Here is a 25,074-nt window from a genome sequence, read left to right on the forward strand (position 1 = left end):
GGACTTAATTAGGCAGTGGAATTTACAACCTAAGATAAGATTTTTTTATGAGAAACTCTGATATGCCCAGTGGACTAGCCATAAACCTTTCCATTTAGTCATCATCTTTGGAAATTATTGTTACATACCATATCCTGATAGGCCAATAAAAATGTCATTTTCTGACTCTTGCAGAAATATACTGTACAGCTGTAGACATGGCTGTGTAATTTCATTGTCCATTTTGTTTTGTCTTCATGTAAAACTTGCATGCAAAACATGAGTAGCTTGAACTGAAGGCAAAGGGGTGTGTTCCCTGTACCTGGTGGCAAGTGTGTGCTCTCCTATGGTTTTTGCTTTGAACTTGTTTTGTGCTGTTTTGTTAGGACGAACAGCTGGTAGTGGGAGCGGAGCAGGAGATAGGGACGGAGCAATTCTTGCTTCAGTGCTCGATATTTTTATGACCGTGGAAGGAGAAAGTTGGTCCAAATGAGGTGTTCTGGTGGTATAGGCCTCCTGTAACCTAGTTATACCCTCCAATTCTATACATTTTGCTTTTGCCGTTGTAATTCTTTATGCAAGTGATTTCACAAATTCATGGAAGACGTGCAGGGTTAAAGGAGGGGACTGTTGCTTCTGTGTCTGCTGCAGAAAAGAATGAAGCTTGTGGTTCACTTGCATCATAGGTTCCCTTTCTGTATTTTTCCTGTAGCCGAGAACCATGCATTTGCACAACGGCGAAGCTTCTTATTGTGTCCTTGCACCATGGTATCTTGCGGCCTGGCACAAAAATAAGTGCTCTTCCAGGGAAGAGCAAAAAATGGTCAATGTTTATAAATTTTTTTAGGCCCTTTTCCTGCTTGTTAGTTCCCTAATGTATTTATTTGAAGTTGTGTATTTCTCAGTAAGTACATCTAATAATCGGCACTGGCCCCATCTATTGTCTGTTGCCAAGTCCTCTTTCTGACTTAGATAGTAAGCTTCTTTTCATATGGCCCTGTCACTTTTTCTTAAGTTGAACACATTTCTGGTAGTGGCGAAGTCACTTTTTGGTATGATTGTCCCATTGGTTGCACAGGAGAACTGTAATAGCTCTTGCAACCAGGAGGGGAGTTAGTTGAAATAACTTTGCTTTTGAAGGCTGACTTTCTACACTCCAGGTCTGTGGCTCACAAACTGAGAGTGACGTGTTTCCCCTTGGTACCCAGGGTGCTTCAGATTGATATGTAAATACCAGCAGACTCCAATGTCTCCAATACCTTAACAACAACAGATGTGGGAAGCCCTGTTCTCACTTCAAAAATTTGTCAAATTAGTCAAGACAGTGTTACTGTTCTGTTTGTGCAGCCAGTACCTGAAGTAAACATGGTACTGGGTGTTTCACGGTAACATGAAACCAGTAACACGGACTGGTGTTTCAGCTGTATTTTAAGGGTAGATTACCGAATGTGTTTAAATATTTGTGGAGATGATACTTTTAGCTGGAAAATACAAATATTGACTGTCTTGTGTGATGATGTGTAAATGTAAGATTTTGTGCAAGAGGGGTCAGTCAGGTATGAAATTCAGCCTGCTTGCTCTATCTTCATCCCTCTTTCAAGCATTCTTGTTCTCTTTTCTTGCCTTTGCTGTGCTGGATTGTCTCACTGACTGCATTGAAACAACAGAAAGTTGCTTCTCGTCTCCTGTGAACCCTTCCAGTGCTAACAGAGCTGTCAGCCCTCAGTCATAAACCTGGCAGAGAGGTGAGGGGGAAATTCCTTGATTATTGAGGTGTTACAACACCTGTTGGTACTGGAAGGCTTTGATTCCCTTTGTTTTTCTCAAGAGCTAAGCAAATGTCAGCCTGCTGACACCTGGAAGGCATGAGCTGCTTCTCGGTGTCTTTACTGAGCTCTATTTTGTTAGGCAAACATAGTATATTAAAATTATCCATTAGAAGCAGCAGCTATGTGTTGTACATGGTCTACTTGAGTGATTATTTAACTCTAATGATGCTCTGTAACTAGGCTAGAGTCTGTCTGCACTGTGGATTGAGGTGACTACAACCAGGCTACAGGCTCCTTCTGTAGAGGTTTAGTTTTGTATTATAATTGGACCCTAGAAACTGTTGGCAATTATACTATGGGCACGAGGATCAAGTGGTTTTCTGTTTGTTTGCGGGTTTTTAATCTCTCTCTCCTCCCCCCGTTATATTTGCCTTCTAAATATGTGCCAGAATTTATGCCTATGCTTGATGCAAATATTTTTAAACCTACAACCTTGGTCTTGAATCCTGAGCTCTGCAGTAAGTTAATGGCTAGTCTCTCTTACTGGTTTCAGACTTGGCTACAGTCACAAAATAAATGAACTGTTTGTTTCAGCTTAGCCTCTTGTGGAGGTTTGTTTGCATTATGAAACCACGATGCAGTTTAGCAGACTTCCAGTTTCTGGAGTAGTGTGGTAGGGCTTAATGCAGGTCTCTTCTGAGGAATGTCAGCCCTAGTTGTGGGAAGCTTATGCTATGACAGTACTGGCTAGAGCTAGGAATTATCCCCTACAGGGGAGATGAAATTAAAGCAAAATGTTACCTGAATGAAAATAGAAATTGTTGGGATTTTCACATTCGAGAGTAATGTCGTAATTAAGACTTTAAACTGGACCCTAGGACTTAATCCCATAAAAGTGGTCAAAAAACCTGCAGCTTCAGGATGAGCTGGGCCAAACATAGTGAAAGCTCTGGTACTTGTAGCTACCTTGTCTGTAAATATTTGGTATTATTTTTCTCTCAAAGACGAGAAGCTAAGTTATGGACAAACCAAGGAACTTTCCTCTGTTAGGAAAGCGATTGACAGCAGTTGAGAACAAAATTGTGGAATGCCTGGTTCTCTTTACCTGTTTAGTTTGATTTCTTGTGTTTCATTCCCAAACTTTTGTCTTTTCTTTTTGTCTTTTCTTTTTGTCTTTTCTTTTTGTCTTTTCTTTTTGTCTTTTCTTTTTGTCTTTTCTTTTTGTCTTTTCTTTTTGTCTTTTCTTTTTGTCTTTTCTTTTTGTCTTTTCTTTTTGTCTTTTCTTTTTGTCTTTTCTTTTTGTCTTTTCTTTTTGTCTTTTCTTTTTGTCTTTTCTTTTTGTCTTTTCTTTTTGTCTTTTCTTTTTGTCTTTTCTTTTTGTCTTTTCTTTTTGTCTTTTCTTTTTGTCTTTTCTTTTTGTCTTTTCTTTTTGTCTTTTCTTTTTGTCTTTTCTTTTTGTCTTTTCTTTTTGTCTTTTCTTTTTGTCTTTTCTTTTTGTCTTTTCTTTTTGTCTTTTCTTTTTGTCTTTTCTTTTTGTCTTTTCTTTTTGTCTTTTCTTTTTGTCTTTTCTTTTTGTCTTTTCTTTTTGTCTTTTCTTTTTGTCTTTTCTTTTTGTCTTTTCTTTTTGTCTTTTCTTTTTGTCTTTTCTTTTTGTCTTTTCTTTTTGTCTTTTCTTTTTGTCTTTTCTTTTTGTCTTTTCTTCTTTTTTTCCTTTTTTCCTTCTTTTACTCCAGGCTAATGACCTCAAAGTTAATTCAGTCTTTGGAAGATTTTGTTCTTTACATTCCTTTGAAGCTTTTCTGAAATTTGCACATTACTACAGTGAATTCTTCCCCCCGCCACCCCCCTGAAGTTATTATTTCATGGAGTGACACTTGCCAGCATAATTCCTTCATGTTTTTATAGTGCTGGGTTTTGAAGCTACATCAGACTATGAGTTTAAATAGTTAACTCTTGGCAAATGACTTATGTCAAAGCTTTGGCATCTTGTTCTTCAGAAAACCTTTTCAAATTAATAACATGCATCCACCAGATTTATTGCTTTCCAGGCTGAATGCCTAGCGACAGTCTTCTGTGTCTAAAAATGGTGGTTGTTGTTAAGGCCATCTTTTAGGAAATTGTGAGTTTGACATTTGAGTGCAAATATGCACATGTTATAAAGATACTGGGGACAGAAAAAGTCATAGTAATGAATTGAAATGTTTTTGGAAGGATCTTGTTTTAAACCCTGAGGCATTAAAGAGATGCTGCTAAAGTTGAGAAGCCTTACCCTATTTTATGTCTATGAAATATAAAATGTTAAGTACTGGCTAATATATGTCACCTGTTAGTTTTACATTGATGTGTGGGGTATAACTTGATGTCCTATTGTGGGGTTTCCATCTTTAAATATCTGCAGGCTTAGGCATTGTTTTTGAAAGCCAAACATCTAATTAACCAAATAAATGCTGATAGTATTTGTATTTTATAGTAATTTCTACAATTAAAAAATCAATGCATTCATGCAGTGGAGAAACTGTTCTTAGTATAATATTAATATGGATTTTTTTTTTTTCTTCAAGGTTTGTTTTTTTTAAAGCAAGAAATTAAAATGTGGTAGAACATGAAACATTCTGAAATTGTGCTTGTCAGTAATGTAATAAATGGATGAATAGGGCAGGTATGCATTTTGAGAGATGTATTTCTAAATGATTTTTGTCTGGGCAGTGTGGGGTGCATTTTTCTTGCATAAGGATCTCAGAAAAATTGGTCTGAAAGCTGAGAATTTATTGGGAAATGTTTTTTAGTGTGTTTGGTGTCTTTTTTTAACTGGCTATTGAGCACAGCTTAAGAGTTTTTTAAGCTGAACTTTAATATGAAAAAAAAACACCCAACAACCTTTTAGTTGGTTACAGGATTTGCAGGATTCTCTTGGATTCTGTTCAGTGCACTTTAATTAACCATACAAGGTAGTAAATTAAAGTACCTCAGACTGACTTGACAGTCAATTAAACCTTGGTTGATTTCATTGAGAATGTGATCATTAGTGTAATTGGCCAAAATGACAGGAGGCCCACTTGGAATTATGCCCACTTGAAATTTTCCTCTAATTCTGTGTATGCAATACTGGGCAGAAAACTAGACAAATGGAGCTCTATCCTAATAATTTCCAAGGATTTCATGTAGCTGTCTGGAAAGAAGGCAAACTCTAGCAGGCAAAAATGAAGGAATGGGTTACTTGGGAATCCAGATGGCAAAACCTTTTGGGGTTTATGTTGTGTGAAGTACTTTGAATCTCTTCTTTCATTGTGGGATTTGTATAGAGTTTTGCAAAGTTCACCATGTGATTTCAATCAAAAGGAAGGATGTGTATGTGTGAGGGAGATTTTTTTTTCTTTTTTTCTGTTAAATAGATTGAGAGACTGTGTGAGTGCTGATTTTTGTTAATGGTATCTGGATACTTAAGACAGAGTTAGGCTTTTCCTCCTGTTTAAGATCACTTACCTAGCTTGATATCTTCCTCTAGTTAAGACAACAGCAATTTTCCCTATTTTGTTTTTGCATATATCTTGCTTTGCCTGAGAGCTTAAACTTCCAGTCCTGATTTACAAGTTGCTTTAGTTTGCTGGGCTGCAGTGTGGATGTGTTGTTTCAGTAGATTTAGCAGGGGAGTCTACAAGCTCCAGGGTCCACTTCATATGGCGTTACTGTGATACTGGAGTGTCAGACTGTGCATTTCTGGGGCAAATACTTGCTCCCTTCCTTGGAAAGTGTCTAGTGCATGTGGGTACTGATGCAAATAAATTCTAAAAAATTGTTTCTTCAATTACAGCAGGTTTTCTGGTCAGTCTCCAAAGATACTTGCATCTTCTGCTCCAGAAAATGAATTGTTAACACCATGGTTTCCTGTCTATCCTCCTTCCATAGACAGTTCTTTCTTTATCTCCTTGAAAAGTAACCAAATGATAATTTGTCCCTTTCAGATCAAAAGGAATTATTTAGCGTGCCTTGGAAATTCCGGGGCATCTTCTCTATAGCTGAGGAGGTTCTCTGGGCTATTTTTCTCAGCTGGGGAGATATAACAGGCTTTATCTTCCCATGGTGCTTCTGTACCATTTCCAGACCCTCAAGGCTCATGGGGCAAGAATATGAGGTCAGAAATTGGATCCTGATCTTCTGTGTGGCAGGCGGCCACACCATAACATTAGACTGTGTAGTACTATCATCTGAAAAGTGCAGTAAGCTCATGCATGTGGGAGTCAGCATATAAAATTCTGTAGAAATACCACAACGTGGGATTTGATAGAGATTAAATTTTCTTAATCAGGCCCTGGTAAGACTCTCTTTTACCCACTGACTCCCATTTAGAGAGGTAAGTGTTAAGATATTTGAAATAAACACCCTTGAAAAATATGGAGGGTTTTTTTGTTGTTGTTTTTTTTTCTTTTTCGGAGAGGACAACCTCAAATTAATTCCACGCAGTTCGACAGAGCTTACTTCTGAAGGCAGGGAAGGACTATGTGTTTTTCTGATGTGTTGGTGCAAAGCATCTCTGAAAGATATACTGCGTACAAAACATGGGTATAGCAGCACTGCTGTATATTCAGAGGACAGCTGGTGTGCCTCTGTTTTTGAGATGCTCTTCAAATTTAGTGTATTGTTCAGGTTCTGTACATCTGTGTAAATAGAAGTATAATTGCCTGGCCTGCTCCTTGCTTCGTGATTATTTTGTCCACTTTTTTTTTTTTTAAATTTTGTTGTTTCCTTCCCCCTCATTTTTCATTCACCCTCAGGAAAAAAAAAAGAGAAATCTATCCTCTTTGTGACTGCTCACTCTGTTCGGGTTTTGTAGGGGCTCACCAAATTGCTGTAAATGAACAGTTAACTGTGGAGGAGATGAATAACCTCCTGAGTCTAAGGTTTAAAGGAAAAAAAAAAAAAGTAGGCCACCTGTCAAGTTTGCCAGTCCAAGCTGAATTTGATGGGCTCCAGGGTCATCCCGATTACTTCATCATCCTCTTAAAGAGAAAAAAAATTCCCTTACTGTTGTTTTTTTTCCCTTTTTTCTTCCCCCCCTTCCCGTTGCCTACTTGGCAAATGTAGCTTGTTTCCTGGTTTTCAGTTGAACTGAAATTAATACAGCTTTAAAAAGTGTGTTTGTGGGGAGAATTGTTCTGGCAGTTTCTTATAAGAATACTTTGTTTCTGTAGCAAGATTGTTGATGTTTTTATAAGTTTGGGGGCTAGATCTTTAGTGGATATAAACTTGTGTTCCTACCAGTAAAGAAATTGGTCTTGGAACACTCATAGGTGGAAGCTTTAAAAACAGAGGTTTTGATGCTCCAGCTACTGTTATTGACAGCTAATAATTTTCCTTATGTCAACTGAAAGTTGACCTGTTTTCTATAGTTAGGGATCTTCTGTTCAGTCCCTAATGTGAAACGGTTTCGTGCAATAGCAGTAGATTGGTCACCAACTGCTACTGAAGTAGAATAGAACGTTACATTTTGTGGATTTCCTCCTGCTTAGTTGCTTGCTTTAGCTACCAGAACTTAAGTAAAAAAGAAAGGGGTGGGAGGGAGGGAATGAAAGTTGTTTGTCACCAGTTAAATTTTACGTTCCAAACCTATTCATCTCATAATAGCCAGAGCATAGGATATTTCCATGAATCTAAAGGAAAAGTTCATTATATTGTCTGTTTTTACTGATGATGCTGTGTGGTTGCTTGTGATATTTTTGTTTTTTTTGTTTTCTTTGTTTTTTCGTGCCCCCACTTTGATATCTTCTGCTTTTTTTTCTTATTCCCTTAAACTGGTGTAAGCTGTGTTGGAGTCCTATCAAACTTATTAGATATGTTTACAATAATGGTAATCTCAATTTCTTGTATTTTAGGATCCAACAAGAGTAGAGAAGACAGCAAATTACCTAAGATGTGAGAAGTCCTCCTTTAGCAAAATAAAACTTTGTTTTCAAAATGGACCGAAGTAAGCGGAATTCAATAGCAGGATTTCCACCACGCTTGGAGCGTGCTGAAGACTTTGATGGTGGCACTGGAGGAGAAGGGACTGCATCGCAGATAGGAAGAGTTTGTACCTCTTCATACAGAGCCCTGATAAGTGCCTTTTCCAGACTTACTCGTCTTGATGACTTCACATGTGAGAAAATTGGCTCTGGTTTCTTCTCTGAGGTGTTCAAGGTGTGTGTTTACCTCTTTCCTCTCTTCACGTTGATTGCTTCATGTTCGGTGCTGAGAATGTACGAGAGAATCAGCAGAAGTACTTTTCACTGAAGTCAGCTTTTGTTCTTATATTTGCTTTACTCAGGATGAGTGAGTGATGAAGAACTTGCAGGTCTCGGATATTCCCTCTGTTACTCTTCCTGTTTTTTATCACTTGTAATTTATTTGGGGAGTTGCAGAGGCTATTTGGGAGAAAAAATAAAAGCTAAAAAAAATTGGTTTATCTTTTGGTCTCTGCCATGTATTTTTGCATTCATGTAGTGTTAAACACCAATGGCTATTGGTTCTCTCACATGTAAGCGTGAATGTCTTTAATTTAGCTAGTTTATTAGTTTTGCGGGATTGTACTCATTCCTTTGGTAGTCTTTCCCTCCCAACACTAGATGCATATGTGTTAGGAGATCTACATGTGATTACTGAATTTGAAACCACAAAATTTATTGCACTGAAGCTACAATACAATTAGCTGCTCTTCTCTGTTTCCTTTGCTGCTTGTTATGCCATGCATCTAACTCAAATAATCAGAGATTGGTTTGAAGTAAATAGTATGAATGAGAAAATCTGATGTTGTCGGTGACTTGCTGCTATGAATCTGGGAAGTGGATAAGATCTTTGTAAAGCAATTTGTGAAACCATGCAGGCAACCCCAGTTTTATAGTGCTCTGACTGTTCTAGTAAGGTTTATCATAGACGAATAGGACATTGAGTTGACTTCCAGACTTTTCAGGTTTTGCAAAAATAATTTGTTTCTTTGTCCTAGTTCCTGACTTTAAACGAAGTCACGCTCCAAATTATTTCCATTTCAATGAAAACTTTCCATTTCAGAAAACTTTATCTCACAATATTTTATGTCCATTCCATGCCACTCCATGTAGTCTTTTCTTTAAGAAGTTAAACCAAAAAACCTCTTATCCAGCTTTATTGCTGTGAATACATATGTGAATTAGAAAACAAAAATTATTTTTCTGTTGCTTTAATACCCAAAGGCATTCAGATCTCCATATATACCTCTCCTCTTGTGTAAAGGCAAGTCACTCCACAGAAATATTTCTGTTTAGCTAGGTATATGAAATTTAATTTCCACTAACACAAGTTTTTAATTCTTTCAAATGGGCAGACATGAAGAATTTTATTTGGGGTGTGTAGGAGACTTGGTACAGGTCAGCTCTTTACAAAGCCAGCTTGTATACCAGTTGAAAACAAGGTTTTGCTTTCGGGTTTTTGTTTGTTTTTCCTTCTTATTTTCCTGTTTGGAAAACTTTCTGTAATGCATTTTGTAGCAACTGTCTTTGTATCCAGACATTTCTTAACGTGAAATGAACTGATTTTTAAAGTGCTGCATACCACTGGAACTCATCTTTACAGCTTTTATGGTGAAGCTGCTGTGAAGTGTATAAAGGTACCAATAGACTTGGGTCATCTCTAAGTACTGGGGAATAACAGACCTTGGTTTGTTTTTGTGAATTTCAGAATTCAGGTTTTGGAGTAGTTTTGTCTTAGGTTTATCTCAGTGTTGCTGGTTAGGCATTGTGTCTCTTCCTATTCTGTAAATTCAGGGTTTTGCTCTCTTTAATACTTGGATTTTTCAGTGCTTAGATTATGAATTTATCCTATAGTTGTATTGCCAATCATATTTATGTTGAGACTTCAAAACATTTTGTAGTTGAATAGCTACATACTTTGTGAATCATGCATTGGTGAGGAGCATCATGGAGGCAAGGCACTTGCATATCCAGCAGAAAGGTACGGTATTATTGATCGCTAGGAAACAAAAGTAGGTGGGGGGAAAAAAGTGGCTAAAAGTAAAAGTAAATTTCCAGCATTCATAGTAATTGATTTATTAAGAATATCTTATTTTAAGAGAGCACTTGGTTTAGTCAGGTAGTGGCATACAGAGGTGAACATCTGTTTGAGAACTTACGTTGATTGAGAGAAATCCTTGATATCCAATTTACCTTCCTGTGCATAAGTAAGTCTGCTAACTCTTTAAAAACCTTCCCCTGCCATTCCCCCTTTCAGTAAGCTAAACTAGACATCACACGGTGTCAGTCTGCAATCTGTGGCATTACTCTGAGAGCAATGGTAGTAGTCTGAGTATCTAGTGTCTGTTTTCCCAGAAACAACCATAGACCTCCTGCAGGGACACAATGAGTGATAAAGCCTTTTCTTTCACATCAGTTTCAAACAAAGTCTCGCTTCAGTTTTGGCACAAAGGGGTGAAAATGCATTACAACCTTATCTTAGATGCAGTTCCATACTCATTTAAGCAGGTTTCTGTTCTGCTAGTTTATCAGCCTGACCACCTCTGTCATTAATCCTACTGTGCTGGTGATCAGATTTCATGCAAGAACCTTGATGTGCTTCCAGGAAGGAGGGCCTCATGTTTTGACACAGTTAAAGTTCAGTCTGATCTGCAGACTACTAGCTAAATGATTGAACTTGAGAAAAATCCAGGATAGTTTTGAACTTACTGTGTAAGTAACTTTACAAGAGCAATGAAGCCTTCCCTTTAAATTAGCAAAGGTCATGTCACCAGAGCTTTTTCAATTATGTATTTGTCTATTGTTTTGTGAGTATCATACATTGGGTTCACTCAAGTGATTTAGCAAAGAACACTTGGACTGTTTTGAGGGTTTGGGATTTTTGTTTTGCTATGTAACTGACAGTTGTTTTCAGTGATTTCTTTCCCTCCATCCTTTTCTGTGCAAACTCCTTTCTAAATATAGTCTATCACAGTGGATAGAAGTTGCGTTCTCTTAACTTGGGAATAGGAGTACATCACAGCTTAGATGTATATATTAATGGTCATATGTGCTATGAATGATCTTTTAGCATTTCTAGTGCACCTTTGTTCATACACAAATTAAACTGTGTTTTATTCAGCATGAAGTATTAAACTAGCATTTTGACTTTGTTAGCCATCACTATAACACTTCAAATTCACGTTCACCTGAATACTAAGTATTATAGAAACTAGTTTAGAAAAACTGAACTTTGTCAAACTATTAGCAATCTAGTTTGAAGCAGCTGACTGACTAGTGCCTGTTCTAATTTTCAGTGGCAAGTGCAGCACGCTGAGGTTTGCTTTTAAGATTGAGCTAGGCAAAGGCTGTTTATGTAAATGAACAATGCCGAGCCATAATCCCAAACCTTTAAATTCCTAACTGGGAAGACCAATAAGGGCTGATGGAGCTATAAGTAATTGTGGGGAAGATAAGCATCATACTGAAACTAAATACCATATTTGGAAATATATACTATTCATTATAAAATGTGTGTGTTGGAACAGCAGTCATACTAAAATCCAGGATCTTTTTCTATTCAAATATACCTTCAGGTTCAAAGCCAGTACTAAATACTGAAGTTGCTGTAAAATTCCTTGTAGTGTTCTTGTTAGAACATCTCTGCATTCTGTAGCTGAACTTTTGAGAGAGACTGGAAATACTTCGACACTTTGGCTGAATGTTAAAAATGGACTTTTTGCAGTTTATTATTCATGTATACATGAAAACAGGGATCATTGATCCAATATAAAATTGTGCAAATTCAGTGTTCTGTGTGTTTGCATGTTAGGAAGGTCATGTTGCTGTACAGGTGTCGTCACTGAGGAATTTGAGGGTTTTGACTGTTGAGGAATGGTGAAGGCTTTTGGCATCCAGGGAAGAATTCATGGTTTTGTCTTGGGCAGTTCTGCATGCTAAAATAGTTGTTTCACTGCAGACAGTTCTGCTGCTGTTTTAAATATGCCTAGCCATCTAATTGGCAGTACTATCAGAAGATAATTCAAGAGAAGGAAAACAATTTATGTTTGGGTTACTCCGATTAGTTCTGTAGTGCAGGGACACCTCACTGTTATTGTAATGGTGGGCTTAACAGTTGAAAGCTCCCCCTCCCGAGTAGCTAGAGAGTTGACATATGTATAACAGGGAGAAAAAGAATTTCTATTTGTCAGGGAACATGCTCTGACAAAACTGCTAAAGCTAGTGCAGCCTTCCAAAGATTATCTTTGGGACAGGCAGAGATCAAATTTGAAGACAGAACTCAAGACAACAAGGCCACAGTCTTGACCACCTCGAACTGTGCTTTTGACCTTGTAGGAGTTGAGATTTACTATTCAAAATTAATCATCAGAAAAAAAAATTCCTTCTTACGAAGTACTCTAAGCAATATGTCAGTATAGTTTGTATCTTAAGCATACACCTGGGAAGGTTATTCATGTGAGCAGTGAAAAAGGTGCATAATACCTTAGGAAAAAATCAGTTAATGAAATACTTGTTTAATGGTGGATGGGCAAAGACGAGCCTATGAATATAAGATGTATAAGACATAATGCAAAATAAATTGCCTTTTAGAACCGAAATACTAAGCAGCTGAGCATGGGTGCCTCCAAAGAAAAATTTTGAGACGGAAATCAGCCCTCTCATTTCAGCATACTTACTGACAGCACCAAGTGCTAAGCACTCAGTTTATGATCCCCTATAACTTGAGATCCTTTCTGCAGAACCTCTGGCCACACAGTTTTCCCATTTTTGCACTTCTGCAGCAGATTTTACCTAGTAATCCCTAGGTTAAATAATACTGCTGCTTTTTTGTGTGTGTGTGTGTGTGTGTTGCCCCCTTTCAAGCATTTCTTAATTTTTAAGATCACTTTGAATTCTAATCCTGTCTCAGAAGTGCTTGGCCCTCCTTCACTCCCTGGTTTGACTTCAGGCAAATTCCTTCAGAGTCCTACTTGATAATCTTACCAGTTTACCTGTGAACCATGAGCTACTCTTTTGATTATGGTTTTTACATTGCTACTTTATAGTAGTACTTCTAGATCACATTTGTCTGGCTTATTTATGAAGATGTCTTGTAAGATGCATCGAGGCCATATGAAAAACAAGATATGATGAATCTTAGATCAGATATGACATGGATACCCTTGAGAAACAAATGCTAGAAATATGTCAGTGCTATTCTGTGATGTATGGACTCCATAGCCTATGAAACTAGCACTATCCAGGTGCAAGGCCAAGTCTGAATACAAAGAAAAGGCAGCATACTTTTGGTTGACTTAACAAGATGGGTGGTGGGTGCAAATGGGTCAGTATCCTCAGGATATTCATAGTGTATGTGCTTATGCAGAAAGGCCTCCTATTTGAATACCCTGGAATGATGGTCCTCAATTCATCATTAGTTGTTAGTCTTTATTTTGTATGGTCATATTTATGTGCTCCGAGTTTCAAAAGTGCTGACTGATCAGGGAAGGTGCGCTTGTCTAAATACATACCTTGCGCCTGAGGGTAGGATACTGTTTCTCGTATTTATTTAATGTCTTCAAGGTGCCTTAAAGATAAGCAACATCCAGCTGTCTACTGTGAAAGGAGAAATAGGGCTGATGTGGAGTTGTGCTTAGGGGTAGTGTGAAGAACACTTATATATAATTATTTTTTATCAAATACTTGTAATGTACTTAGGATAAAACTGATAGTTCTGTTACCTCTAATGTACGCTATCTAGTATCATTTATGTTTTGTACCATTTATGATACTATGTCTCTTAGGCATATTGTCATGCTGGTGGGCTTGATCTCTGGAACATCTGACTGTGGTAAATCTGAGAGATACTACTAATCTGGCTTTCCCAAAATGACTCATTGAGAGCTTTTTTTTTTTTTGTGCTTTATGACTCTTTTAATTACCATTCTGCTTTATTAACATCTCTCTGTGTGTTTGTCTATAATTTTGCAGACCTTGAGGAGTCCGGTGCAGAAATATTTAATGTCACTTTCTTCTTTTGGCTTCTGACCTAGGTTTGACAGAACTTGCTAACTAAAATAAACAGTACGGAGTAAGAACCGTACAATAGAGTAAGTGAGGGACTAACTCATAGGACTTCAGACACAAAAGTTATGAGAATAGACGGGTTACTTGACCAAAAAAAAAAAAAACCCCAAAAAAACCACCAACAAAAAAGTATCTGTCTTGGTTGGCATGACTATCTATTTTCATGTTATACTTTGCCCTTATGTCTCATGGTTAAACTATATGTTTAAAAATAAAGGCATTATGGACTTCTCAAACAGTTAAGGCTTGGAAGAGTTATTAGGTCATCTACATGCACACTGCCACATAATCAAAGGTCATTATATTTTACCAGTAACTGGTATTTTGTCTACAGCATATATAGAGACCACATACAACACAGGTATACCCCTCCTGCCAGTTGTTGGTTTTTAAATTCAGTTCTGAACTGAAGACCTCAAAAACAGTATCATGGATTCCAGCGTTCAGTGTGTAATCTCATTGTTGTAAATTTGTACCTAACTTGAAATCTCTGGACCTGTTAGTCCACTCAGTTGTTCTTTGTATTGTTTTGGCTGGGCCAGCGTCTTTTTAGTACCTCTTCTTTCCTCCCTATATAACTTGATGTACGTTACCAAGTTAGGTTTTTTGACCCTTTTGATGTGTTAAGTAGCCCCGATTTCTCTCTCTTTCCTGTCCCACCCCCACTCTGGGAATGACCTAGCTCTTGCAATATAGGTTTAAGTCTTTCCAACATCTTTCTCTTTTTAAAGTGGACATCCTAACTCAGAATGCCCTAGTTTTGTTCTTAACAATGACATGTAAAAACTATCCTTTTGCTTTGTGTCATACTCTTTCATAACGCACACCACTTGTTGTTATCGTAGCACTTTAGTACCTTATGTTTAATGGGTATGGGTCTCCCCATATGAACCAATGGGTTCTGTAGCCTTCAATCCTTGTTTGTAGTGAAGTTTTTAATTTGGTTAGGTTAATTTTTGCTCAGATGGACCTAATATATGAAGTGGCCTTCGCTATTTAGTGAAATGACATGAACAGGGTAATGCTACAAACTTAGAAGTTTCAATTTTTTCTGAGTAGCAACTTCCATCAGTGAGCTGGAAGTGCACGCAGAATATTGAGTAACAGGAGGCCTAGCTCTGTTCCTCTGGAAGCTCAGTAAAAGACTTCCCTGTCTTACGCTGCTTGTCACATACAACTGTATCTTGAGCCAGTCTTTAATCTAGTTGTAGTGGGTTGTGGCAGGAAGTCAGATGTCTTACAGAAGCCTGTGTGTTCATGTATGTATATTGCTATTGTAAAATATTTATACAATTAGCTTAATAAATCTTATCACCTAATTTTAAAATTAATACAAAGCTGGGAAGGGATGGTGTGAGAACTACTACAGTATCCTTAGCTGAGGCAGGCTTAGGTATATGTAATCTGTTCTTGGCAGCTATTTTTGGCCTGTCCTTTAAACTTCCATTATAGAAGTTTCTAGAACCTCCTTTGGTGTATCCATGCTGTATTTTATTATTGTTATTTTTTTAAACTATCCTTTTATAGCTAGAACTTCCTGGTTTGAGTTGTTTCTACAGCTGGTCCTGTCTATTTGCTTATTGACTCTACTAGCAACTCATTACTGACAGCAGGTTCAGTTTTCCTGTGGTATTTAGTGATACATCATGTCAATGGAGGCCTTCTTCCAAAAGTAAAATGTCTGTGAATGTGTGGAAGGAGGGAAGGAGATATTTGAGTAGTTTTATAAATGAGCATGCAGAGAAGGGAATGCCAATTCAGATTAAAAGGAGAGGATGACTGCAAAAAGGACATGGAAAAGGTGCAGAAAAAAGGGCAAGAGAATCTGAATTCAAGGCAAGGGAGTTGCTGCTTGGTTTTCAGCACATGCTCAGCAAAATCCCACCAGAGAAGGTGTTGGAAACCAGTGGCTCAGAGTTTGTAGACAGCACTTTCTGGAACTGGAATCTTTATTAACTTGGTTTTGACAGATAAGCAGGCACTGCAATATTTGAACTGTCAATGTGTTTTAAATCTAAATGCGAGTCTGTGCTTTATTGCCAGTCTTTGCAGGATGACCAAGAATAGAGCTGGTATGGAGCTCCCTCCTACAGGACAAGGCCCCAGCACGTGCCCAGGACTCTACAAGCAAGTTCTTACTGTCTCCTCTGTGTGCACCTGTTTGCTGCAAAAACGGGACGTCAGTCTTCAGGACTGTCAAACCAATACCTTTCCCCATGAATTCTTTTAAGGGGGAAGGGGTTAAATGTCAGCATAAATCAAGGAGATTCTGGGCATTCCAACTGAAGACAAACTTTTCTTAATCCTAACACACCCTTTTGATAATTATTTCAAAACTCTCAACATAAACACTGACAACAGGAGAAAGTTGGTTTCTTTGTTGATAATACCAAACTAAGGGATGAATTTGGCTCTTAGTACAACTCTGACTTTTGCTTTAGAACAGTTTCATTGCCTTGTCACCAAACTTTAGGCCAACATTACATTCTTCAAGGTGACATTAATATCTCCATAAAATCACTTAATTGGGTAGAATGCTTGTGTGTTTTTTATGTAGAGGATGATAGGAAGACTAATTACACGTAGGTGTTTTTCTTTATGGTAGTTGTTGTATATAAGATTTAGTGTTGCTGGAACCATAGCTTGGCTAACACAGTGCGTGTGTGAACTTGTATCGTGTCCCCAGATTTAAGATGCAGTAACAAAAGTTTTCCTCTTGTCATCAGTAGCGCACTGGAGATAATTGCATTTATTTTTTTTCCTGGAAACTAATTCTTGGCCAGTAGGCATAATTGCATTCTGCAAGTTTTGCTTACGTCAAGCTTTGGCGTTCCTACCATTTGTGGAGTCAAAAGCATAGGGTTGGAAAAGACTTCATGTCATCTTGCTCTTCATCCTTTTGTCCCAGGACAAAAGCAGCTTTATCTGTCGTTCTTCATGGACATCTCCTTAACCTGTTCTTTAGAGCTGATAGTATCTTCCATTGCAGTAGTCTCTACTAACTCCCAGGTATCTCTGAAGAATCAATTTTATTGAGCAAGAGAGGAATGGTTGCATCATAAGCCACACTGGACTGAAAAACCTCCAGCAGTAGATTAGGCTACTCTGACTTCCTGTGAAGACAACATGCGTGAGCAGCCCCTTCACCTGGTTGAGCTGGGAGGGCAGAAGCTCTTGGCAGAGGAATGGTAAAAATCTACCGAGGAAGTAAGAAAGCATCTGGAAGATTTGCTTTCCATCACCTATATATGCTTTCCTCATACCTTCTCTATTTAGCATGATTGTCATTTTGTCTTAAGGAATAAAAATAGTAACACTGTCGATTTAGAAATTTGAAGTACAACAAAAATATCTTTCTGCATAACTCATAAGGAAGTATTTCTGGTATTCAGGTTAAAAATATTCTGAAGGCGGCACTGAAGTAGAAGCCAGCTGATAATGTGAAATTTCACAGGAAACCTCAAATCTATTTCATGCTTTTTCTTTGTCCTTACTGCTTCAGTTTCAAAGTTCTCTCATTTTCTAATGTGTTGTTTTGAACATTTAGTGTAAGGTTTGCACTGGGAAAGGATCCTCTTTGATTGCCTCTGGAATTAGCAGCCTGATCAGGGGCCTGAACAAAAGTAGGTGTTCTTCAAAAACTTTGTAAAACATTAGAGGTGAGATCACACAGTATCCTCGATATTTGTGGGGCTATTTGATAGGCTTAAAAAGGTATTTTATTTTAGTTACCATTTGAAGTATTTGTAGGAAACAATGTTATATGTATTAAATACTTTTGCAACATTGGATATTTGACTTTTCTAAAGCTGGAGGACTGTAACACTTGGTGTCAACACATGGGGAATATTTTTCCAGTAAACAATAAACATTGGTTTAATAACTAGAAAAGTGATTCGGTGCATGACTTCAGTCTTAACGTGTTTGGTGTATAAAAATTGATGTCATTACAGTGCATAAACAGTCTTACAATGAGAAAACAGTTGTTTGAAAGTACTCTTTAGTGTAGTGAAAAAAGGCATAATAAGGCCCAATGGCTAGAAGCTGTAATAAGAATTGTGCTTATTTTTGAAAATTAAATGGCTGTGGGAACAGTCTCACCAACCAGAAATTGTCTTCTCTCTCCTGTTGGTTCATTGGTGATATTTGTTGCCATCCTGTTTTTTCAGAATGTTCTTGATTAAGCTTGGCAAGGTGTTGAGAAACTTATAGCTACCAACAGTTCAAGGCCACCAATTTTGGAAATCAATGGTCTAGACAATTTTATTTATTTATTTATTTATTTTTACTGAAATGTTACTGGATTTTTTCTCCTTGAGATTGGTGTTGCTACATTAGGCAAAATGAGATACTTCAGGCTCTGCTTATGACATAGAGTGGCAGAAGAAGTCCTCGTAGGTTGGAAAATGAGTAAGTGGATTATTCTGCATATTGGTTACGCAGATCTCATATTTGGTCTTGTAGGCATAGGGAATATATCTTGTGACTGAGAATTGACACTCGTTTGAGCAGCGCATGTCTTCCCTCACCCAGGTGTGGTGCATTGTTCCTCTTCTAAATTTCTTCTTTCATTCTGTCACAGTGGGATAGAGCCATGGCAGTTGTCACTGCCTTCCCCGTGTGATGTGATGCCTGTTAGAAAGACAGAGAGCAAATCTTCTTGTCCACACATGCCTTTTGGTCTCATTTCTTATTTTAATGGGATTCAATTTTAAGCTGAAAATCTTCCCCTTTTGACTAGTGGAGGAAACTCTTTCACCTCCCTCAAGATGACAGAAGCAAGATATTTGAGGCTTAAGGTCTCTTATGTGAAGTTACAGTGTTAAAACACGCCGCTAATTGTTTGCTTGGGAATACAGTCACTCTGTGTATTACATAAACTGGCCAAGAAGGGTAGAATAACTTTGAAACTTCATTTCAAGCTCTTGAGTTATATCAGCTATGTGGTTCTAATCAGTCTCTTTCTACTCTGATACTTGTCAGGAGTAGGAAGAAGCACCATTCAGGAATGGAGATGAGGCATAAATCCTGAGGATGCTGGTGCTTTCTTAGTCAAAGTAGAAGTCCTGTAAGTTTGATTTGTCTCACACTGATGTGTGAAGTATCAGCCTTTTGGAACCCTTCTATCAACTAAGTTGATTTGTATGGTAACCACTAAACCAGAGAGTTGTCTTCCTCTTGCTACTGATTTTTTGGTTATTGAGGTGTCAAGTCGCTGTCATCCTAGTCCTTGTCACTTAATTAGCCAATACTTTTATAGGGCATAGCCTGTGGGGAGAAGTAGTAATAAATAGGTCTTACTCCAATGGATCATTAATACAGGAATTAAAAACCTCACCTGCGTTATTATTCTTTATGGATTGCACAACTGGGGCAAAATACTCACTTCATCCCCACTCATGTGTGAGTATCATTAAAATTCAGAATTACCTGTCTGACTTGTACGGCACTCTTACTCTTACATTTGGCAGAATTGAGAATGCTTTGAAATACAAAGTAGAATGGAGGGCTAGTTGACATCTGTTACCTGAAATAAGTCCTGATTTTTATTTATTTATTTTCTGGCTAGAAGTCTTAAGATGTGCATGTAATAATCACCTTATAACATCAGCTGAGGAAACACTGGGAGTGACTCAAAAGCTGTCACCAGGTAGCAGATCTAATGAAAGCCTTTTGTAGTGGTGTTGAATAATTTTAAGAAAATTTTCAAAAATAGTACTTCCGTAATACTTTTTTCTACAGTCCTACTTGGCATCACTACAAGTAAAGTCTAAAACTATACTGAGTGAAGCAAGTTAACAAACAGGGGAAAGAGGGTTTTGCTTACACTGTGTTTCACTTTTTCTGGTTTGGTCAGCCAGCTTCTCTGCTGAAGAAAGAAATCTTTGGAAAATATGGCAGAACTATCATTATACCCTGAAAGTGAAGGATTTGTTTCTTTAGTAAAAAGCCAGAACAAAAATCACTGAAACAAACCTGATGCTAAAAGAATACTCGGTCAAAAAAATGAATGTATATTAATGGAAAGTTGTCCATTTTGAAATGTACTTATCACCTGTGTTTGGAAACTTGGCCCTCTTCTAACTCTTGTTGAGCAGCTGATATGGTGAATGTCTGAGGTAAGCCTTTGTTGTCCTCACAACTAGTGAGAATGCTCTCAAATTCTGTCAACAATAAGAAAGGCACTCTGATACTGTAACAAGTGGGACCTTGCTGTAAGAGATAACCCCCTGGTTGGATTTTGTGTTTAGTACAGTGACTTCCGTAGTTTAAAGTCCTTTGGGCCTTTGATTTTCTTCTGGAAGAAAAGTTGTGCCAGTCTGAGTATCATTGTGCAGTTTCCCAGGGGCAAAGCAGGTGGCAAGATTCCCTTGGCACAAAAATGTTTGTGGGCTTTTTGTCTTGTTTTCCATAATAATTTCTCAAGCACAGTTAAATGATCTGTTTAGTTTTCTGTTCTGGATGGAGATGTGCTGGGTTGGCAGCTCTGGGATTTTCTGCGTTTTGCCAGCTGGCAAACATGCACATTTGTGTAAGCTCATTCATAGCTGTTACTGAGAGACAGGTGCTGATTTACTGTTCTTCAACTAACTGTGTTGGCATATGGCCAGTATTAACACGACTGCGCCTAGAGAACAAAAGTGCATCAATTGAGATCATTGTGACACACCTCTCTGAACACTTATTTACTAGTATTGGCAGGGGGGGAAGTTAAATATATTTCAGTGATGGATTTCACTGCCTGTGTCTGGAGAATGTGTGCGCGATGGTAATACACATGCGTTACTGACTAATATGAAATCTAAAAATGAAAAGTGCAAATTATTATTGATGGCAGTAACAGAAAAGAGATTTTGTTTACAGTCTCAGATCCATAGGGAATGCTTCCTCATAGCCCCTTAATAGCACTGGTAATGATTAGAAAAAGGAAGTCCAAAACCTGTATGATACGGCTTCTGTTAGTCTTTTCTTCTCCAGTTGTTGGGAATTCTGTATGCAAGTAACCCAAAACATCCTGTTCCCAGTAGCTGCTGAGGCCATACCCAAATTGTAGCGACTCCTTTCTCCTCGTGAGTTTCCTCTGTCTGGGAGTTGCCAGGGCTGCTGACCGATCTTGCTGTGCTCTGGCTGTGATTATTACAGGCTGAGAGTGTCTGCGTGGCCCTTCGTGTTGGGCAGCAGCAGGCACTGCTCTGCATCAGTGGGGCCTTCTGTTTGATGTTCTTGTTGGATTAGGGGTTGAAGAGAGGACAGGGCTATGAAACATCCGCTGGAGGAATCGATACTGAGACAGCATTGCTTTGTTAACTAATCCATAACTGACAATATGTCTAACACGGGGTCACTAATGACAGTTTGGAACTTTCATATCAGCTGCCTGTAATTAAGTCCTGCAAATCCAATTCTTGTGCTTCCTAGCCTTTACTGACAATTGCATGGTACATTTAATTAGCTACTTTTTTGCTAGGAGAACTTAATTCTTAAGAAGAACAGTTCCATGAAGGCTTAAATAACAAGAAACTATTTAGAATATTTGTCTTTGGCCGTAGCCTGAACGTTATTAAATGTAGCAGTTTATAAAAACTTAAGTATCCTCAAGTAAGGAAAATGTAGCTCCTTTATACTCCCTGCTCCCTTCTTATTTGTGGTCAAGCCCTAGTGCTGCAATTGCGATTGTAGTTGTATGCCAGTGGGCTCTCTTCTGAAATGTAGATTGACTTCTTTACTCATGCATGGTAACATTTATTTGAAAGATTTATAAAGGAAAGGTAAGGAAATTATTTCTGCCCAAAATAAACTTTTTTTTCAAGGTTCCCATATAGATTTTGAAAACGAACCCAACAAACGTATTTGAATAGCAATGATGACATCATTGATACAGTGGGGGGAACTGCATGCTCAGTACCAAACTGTAGAAGACTGAAGGTGCAATTATATGTCAGGAAAACTCAGCCTGAAGTGTGTTTTGCTTCAAAAGCATCTGCAGATTATGAAAGATGATGGTATTTACATACAGGATAAACCCATAATAACACAGGAAATATTTAACCATAAGTATTACAAATTAGATAGGAAAATAAGGACACAGATACAGTATCTGATTATGTATTATCTTTGGATGTCACCATAGTCATTTGCAGACGTCAAACTTCAGTTCCTCTGGCAGGTGGATAGCAATATCACCTTCATTTTATAGGTACAGTTAAAGAGTGAATGGAAGTAAGTGAAGTAGCATGCCCAGGGCTGTTCAATGAGCTGATGATAGCTAACATCTATGAAGGAAAAGCAAAATGAAGGATAAGCTCCTGGTTCTGTACTTCAAACTCAATATTTCTTTTCCTTTCCAGACTATGACATTAGACTCAGGTACAAAGTACATACTTGAGCTATATACTGACGTTGTGGTGTAACAATTCTCTTCCACATTTTCTTGCCTAGTACTTAAGAGGTGGGCCCACGTTCCTTCTCCTGGATTGCAAAGGGAATTTTATATGGTTCCATTCTGCTGAACTGGCTACAAAATCAGTCAACTTCCCCACCTGGGCTGTGCCTGTTTGTATCTTATCTCAAACTGTGGAACAGTAGTCCTCTGATTAATTTGTGCTTTCTCTCAAAATAAGACAGAAGTCTCTATTTGCCTTTATGATTTGGTTGAGATCAAGTTAACAGCAGAGAGATATACACGGATTCCTATCAATAAATGGTTTATTTAAAATAAATGAATGTTGTATTTTGGGCCCTGGTTCTACATTACAGTGGGCAACGAAGAAAAACAAAATACAAAAGAAAAATTGAGAGGTTTTTGGCACACACAGGTGGATTTACAAAGTATCAACAGTACTGCTGTCTCACTAATTATAAATTCACTTTAGTTTGGAGAACTCTTTTGACTGTAGATGTGGAATATGCTGTAGTAATTGAACTTGCTACTTTGCTGAATTGGTGATGCTAGAAGTTACTGAACTAAAGTAGTAGGATCTTTGTTTGATGACCAATACCTTTATACTAAAGGGAAAATGGTAAAGGCTTCAACTTTTCTGTGTGTTTCTTACAACTGTTTTTAGTAATAGGAGTTAGTGGAATCACAATAACTGTCAGGCTTTTAAAAGATTTTGCTTTTTGTTTTGTGCCTAGTTTTTGTACATCTTCTGAACCTGTGCTAAAGCTCTTGTAAAACACACTGACTAGTTTTGTTTGGCAAAGTTTTGTTACACTTGGCAGGCTTCTGACTTGCTACAAGAAGTTAGAGTGTAGTGACATTATATACTACTACTCTGAAAACAACCACAACCCAATCTGACTCCCTAGTGTCAACATAGCAGCTTAATGGTCTGCACTGATGTATTTCTTTAAGCTTCTATTTGTCACTGCAAATTTTCCTAGTGACGTGAGATTTTTTTGATTTGATATAGGCATCACTACTATGAATATTTGTATGTGACTACATTTTAACGTTTAAAAAAACATTTGAGATTCCAGTTTTACAAACAGTGTGGTCTGAGTTGAAGAACAGGTTTGTCTTCTCAATTAAAGGGAGCTTTCTTCAATCAAACATAGAGTTATACTATATAGCATAGTTAGCGCAAACAGCCTAGAAAGGTAACTAAGGTAATGTCTTCATCTCTTATCGTCACAAGAGAAAATACTTGCAAATCAGATGAAGACACTTAGACTGTTACAGAAAAGAGGTTGATAGAAGGTGGCATAGATAAATAAAAAGTCATTTGACCTTTGCTGTATATGTCACTACATGGAGGCTGCAGGCCAAGTGTGGAGGAAACATCTGAATTGGTGAGTGTAAGGCTGGTGAGCCAGTATAAGTAAAAATAATACATGCAGCACTTCTGTGGATAATACAATGAGCTCAGAAACAGGAAGCAAACTCAGGGAAGGTCATCTCTTTGGACTAGAGAGGGCTGCTTTTAAAATGGTACTTTGGACACATGGCAGGAAAGGCAAAGGTGAAATGGCCAAGTGAAGATTGATGTGTGTAAAAGAATGAAGAAAAAATTGGTATGGGTGCTAGAGATAGAGAGGCAACATGATTTTATGTAGTAGGCTGTATAAGATCTGCAAATGTAATTAAGCATTGAGGCTGGATACCAGAAGAGGGAAAGGTAAGGACAAACTGGAAAGCAATTAAATGCAGTTTTGGAAGCGAACAGTGACAAAATACTTCCAAATCATCGTTATATAGTTGGAAAATAATGAAAATGCAGTGAAAAACTAGGGGCAAAACTTAAAGTTGTATTGGCAGATTTATAACGTCAATATTAGGAAATGTTCTTCAGATGCTCATTCCAACAACACCTGGGAAGGTACAGTTAATAGTAAAGGTCAAAAAGGCCTTGTGGAAGATGAAATCTGGCTAGATTTCAGCTATTGCTTAAATGCTCCTCCCCCTTCAGTCCAGGCAAAAAGTGGAAGTAATATAATTTCTGGATTTTCAGAAAGCCCTGAGATATCTATGACCTAATAAATAATTATGTAAATTATATTTAGGGTTTTTTAATAATAAAGAATTTTGAGCTAAGCAGCAAGCTGAAAACTAAACCCACCAATTTTTGCAAGATATTCCTCGCATTTATATAGCGACTAGTTCTTTTGAATGTGAGCCCTGCTCAATCACTGTTATGAGATTTCCTTCAAATATATTACTATTTCTGTACCTGGATCCATGACTTCCTCTACTTCTCACCTTCTTCTAAAGAAAGGTCCAGGATCAGAACTGGTTTGGAGACACAGTGAGCAGGCAGGCCATGCAGCTAGCCATAGCCAGGTCAAAATACTGATCCTAGAAGAATCAGAGTGCAAAGGGACAGTTTAACTGCCTGCCAGGAATAAAACAGGGAGGCAATATCTGGTTACTGTGACCTCAGAGATGGAGACGCATAGGTAAGCAGACTGAGAAGTCAGAAGCACATGCAAAGCAGCATGGGAAAGCAGCTGTAGGATTGTCGGAATATTTCTAAGCAGAGACATGATCATCTAAACATCACCGAAAGGTTACTTGCTCTGATATGCAAGGAACCCTAATTAATAATAATGTCAACAGCTTTAAAAGCTTTACAGCAATCTGCTAGTTGCATCAGTGAAAGTTTTGAATTGCTTGAGTGAATCCCTGCTTATGTTGAGTATACAGGCATATGCCTGAGGCAAACTGCCGTGTAAACAAACGTTACATTGGATCAGCAATATTTCCAAAATATTTACTGGTTTTCCTTCTGGAGCGGTCAGGTGGTTGGAACATCACTTCTAGGCTTTCATTGCACAGAGGTGGC

General features: G+C 37.9%; 1 protein-coding gene across 1 annotated transcript in view; it reads left to right on the top strand.

The window, feature by feature from the left end:
- Nucleotides 1–4,091: 4,091 nt before the first annotated feature.
- LOC142084844 (uncharacterized) overlaps nucleotides 4,092–25,074 on the top strand; it is a 94,079-nt gene continuing 73,096 nt past the window's right edge. Inside the window, 2 exon segments of the mRNA XM_075155937.1 lie at nucleotides 4,092–4,407; nucleotides 7,619–7,922. Of these exon segments, the coding sequence (XP_075012038.1) occupies nucleotides 7,701–7,922 (222 nt within the window). The 5' untranslated portion in view covers nucleotides 4,092–4,407; nucleotides 7,619–7,700.

Source organism: Calonectris borealis, chromosome 8, assembly GCF_964195595.1.
Source record: "Calonectris borealis chromosome 8, bCalBor7.hap1.2, whole genome shotgun sequence".
NCBI classification, from domain to species: Eukaryota; Metazoa; Chordata; class Aves; order Procellariiformes; family Procellariidae; genus Calonectris; species Calonectris borealis.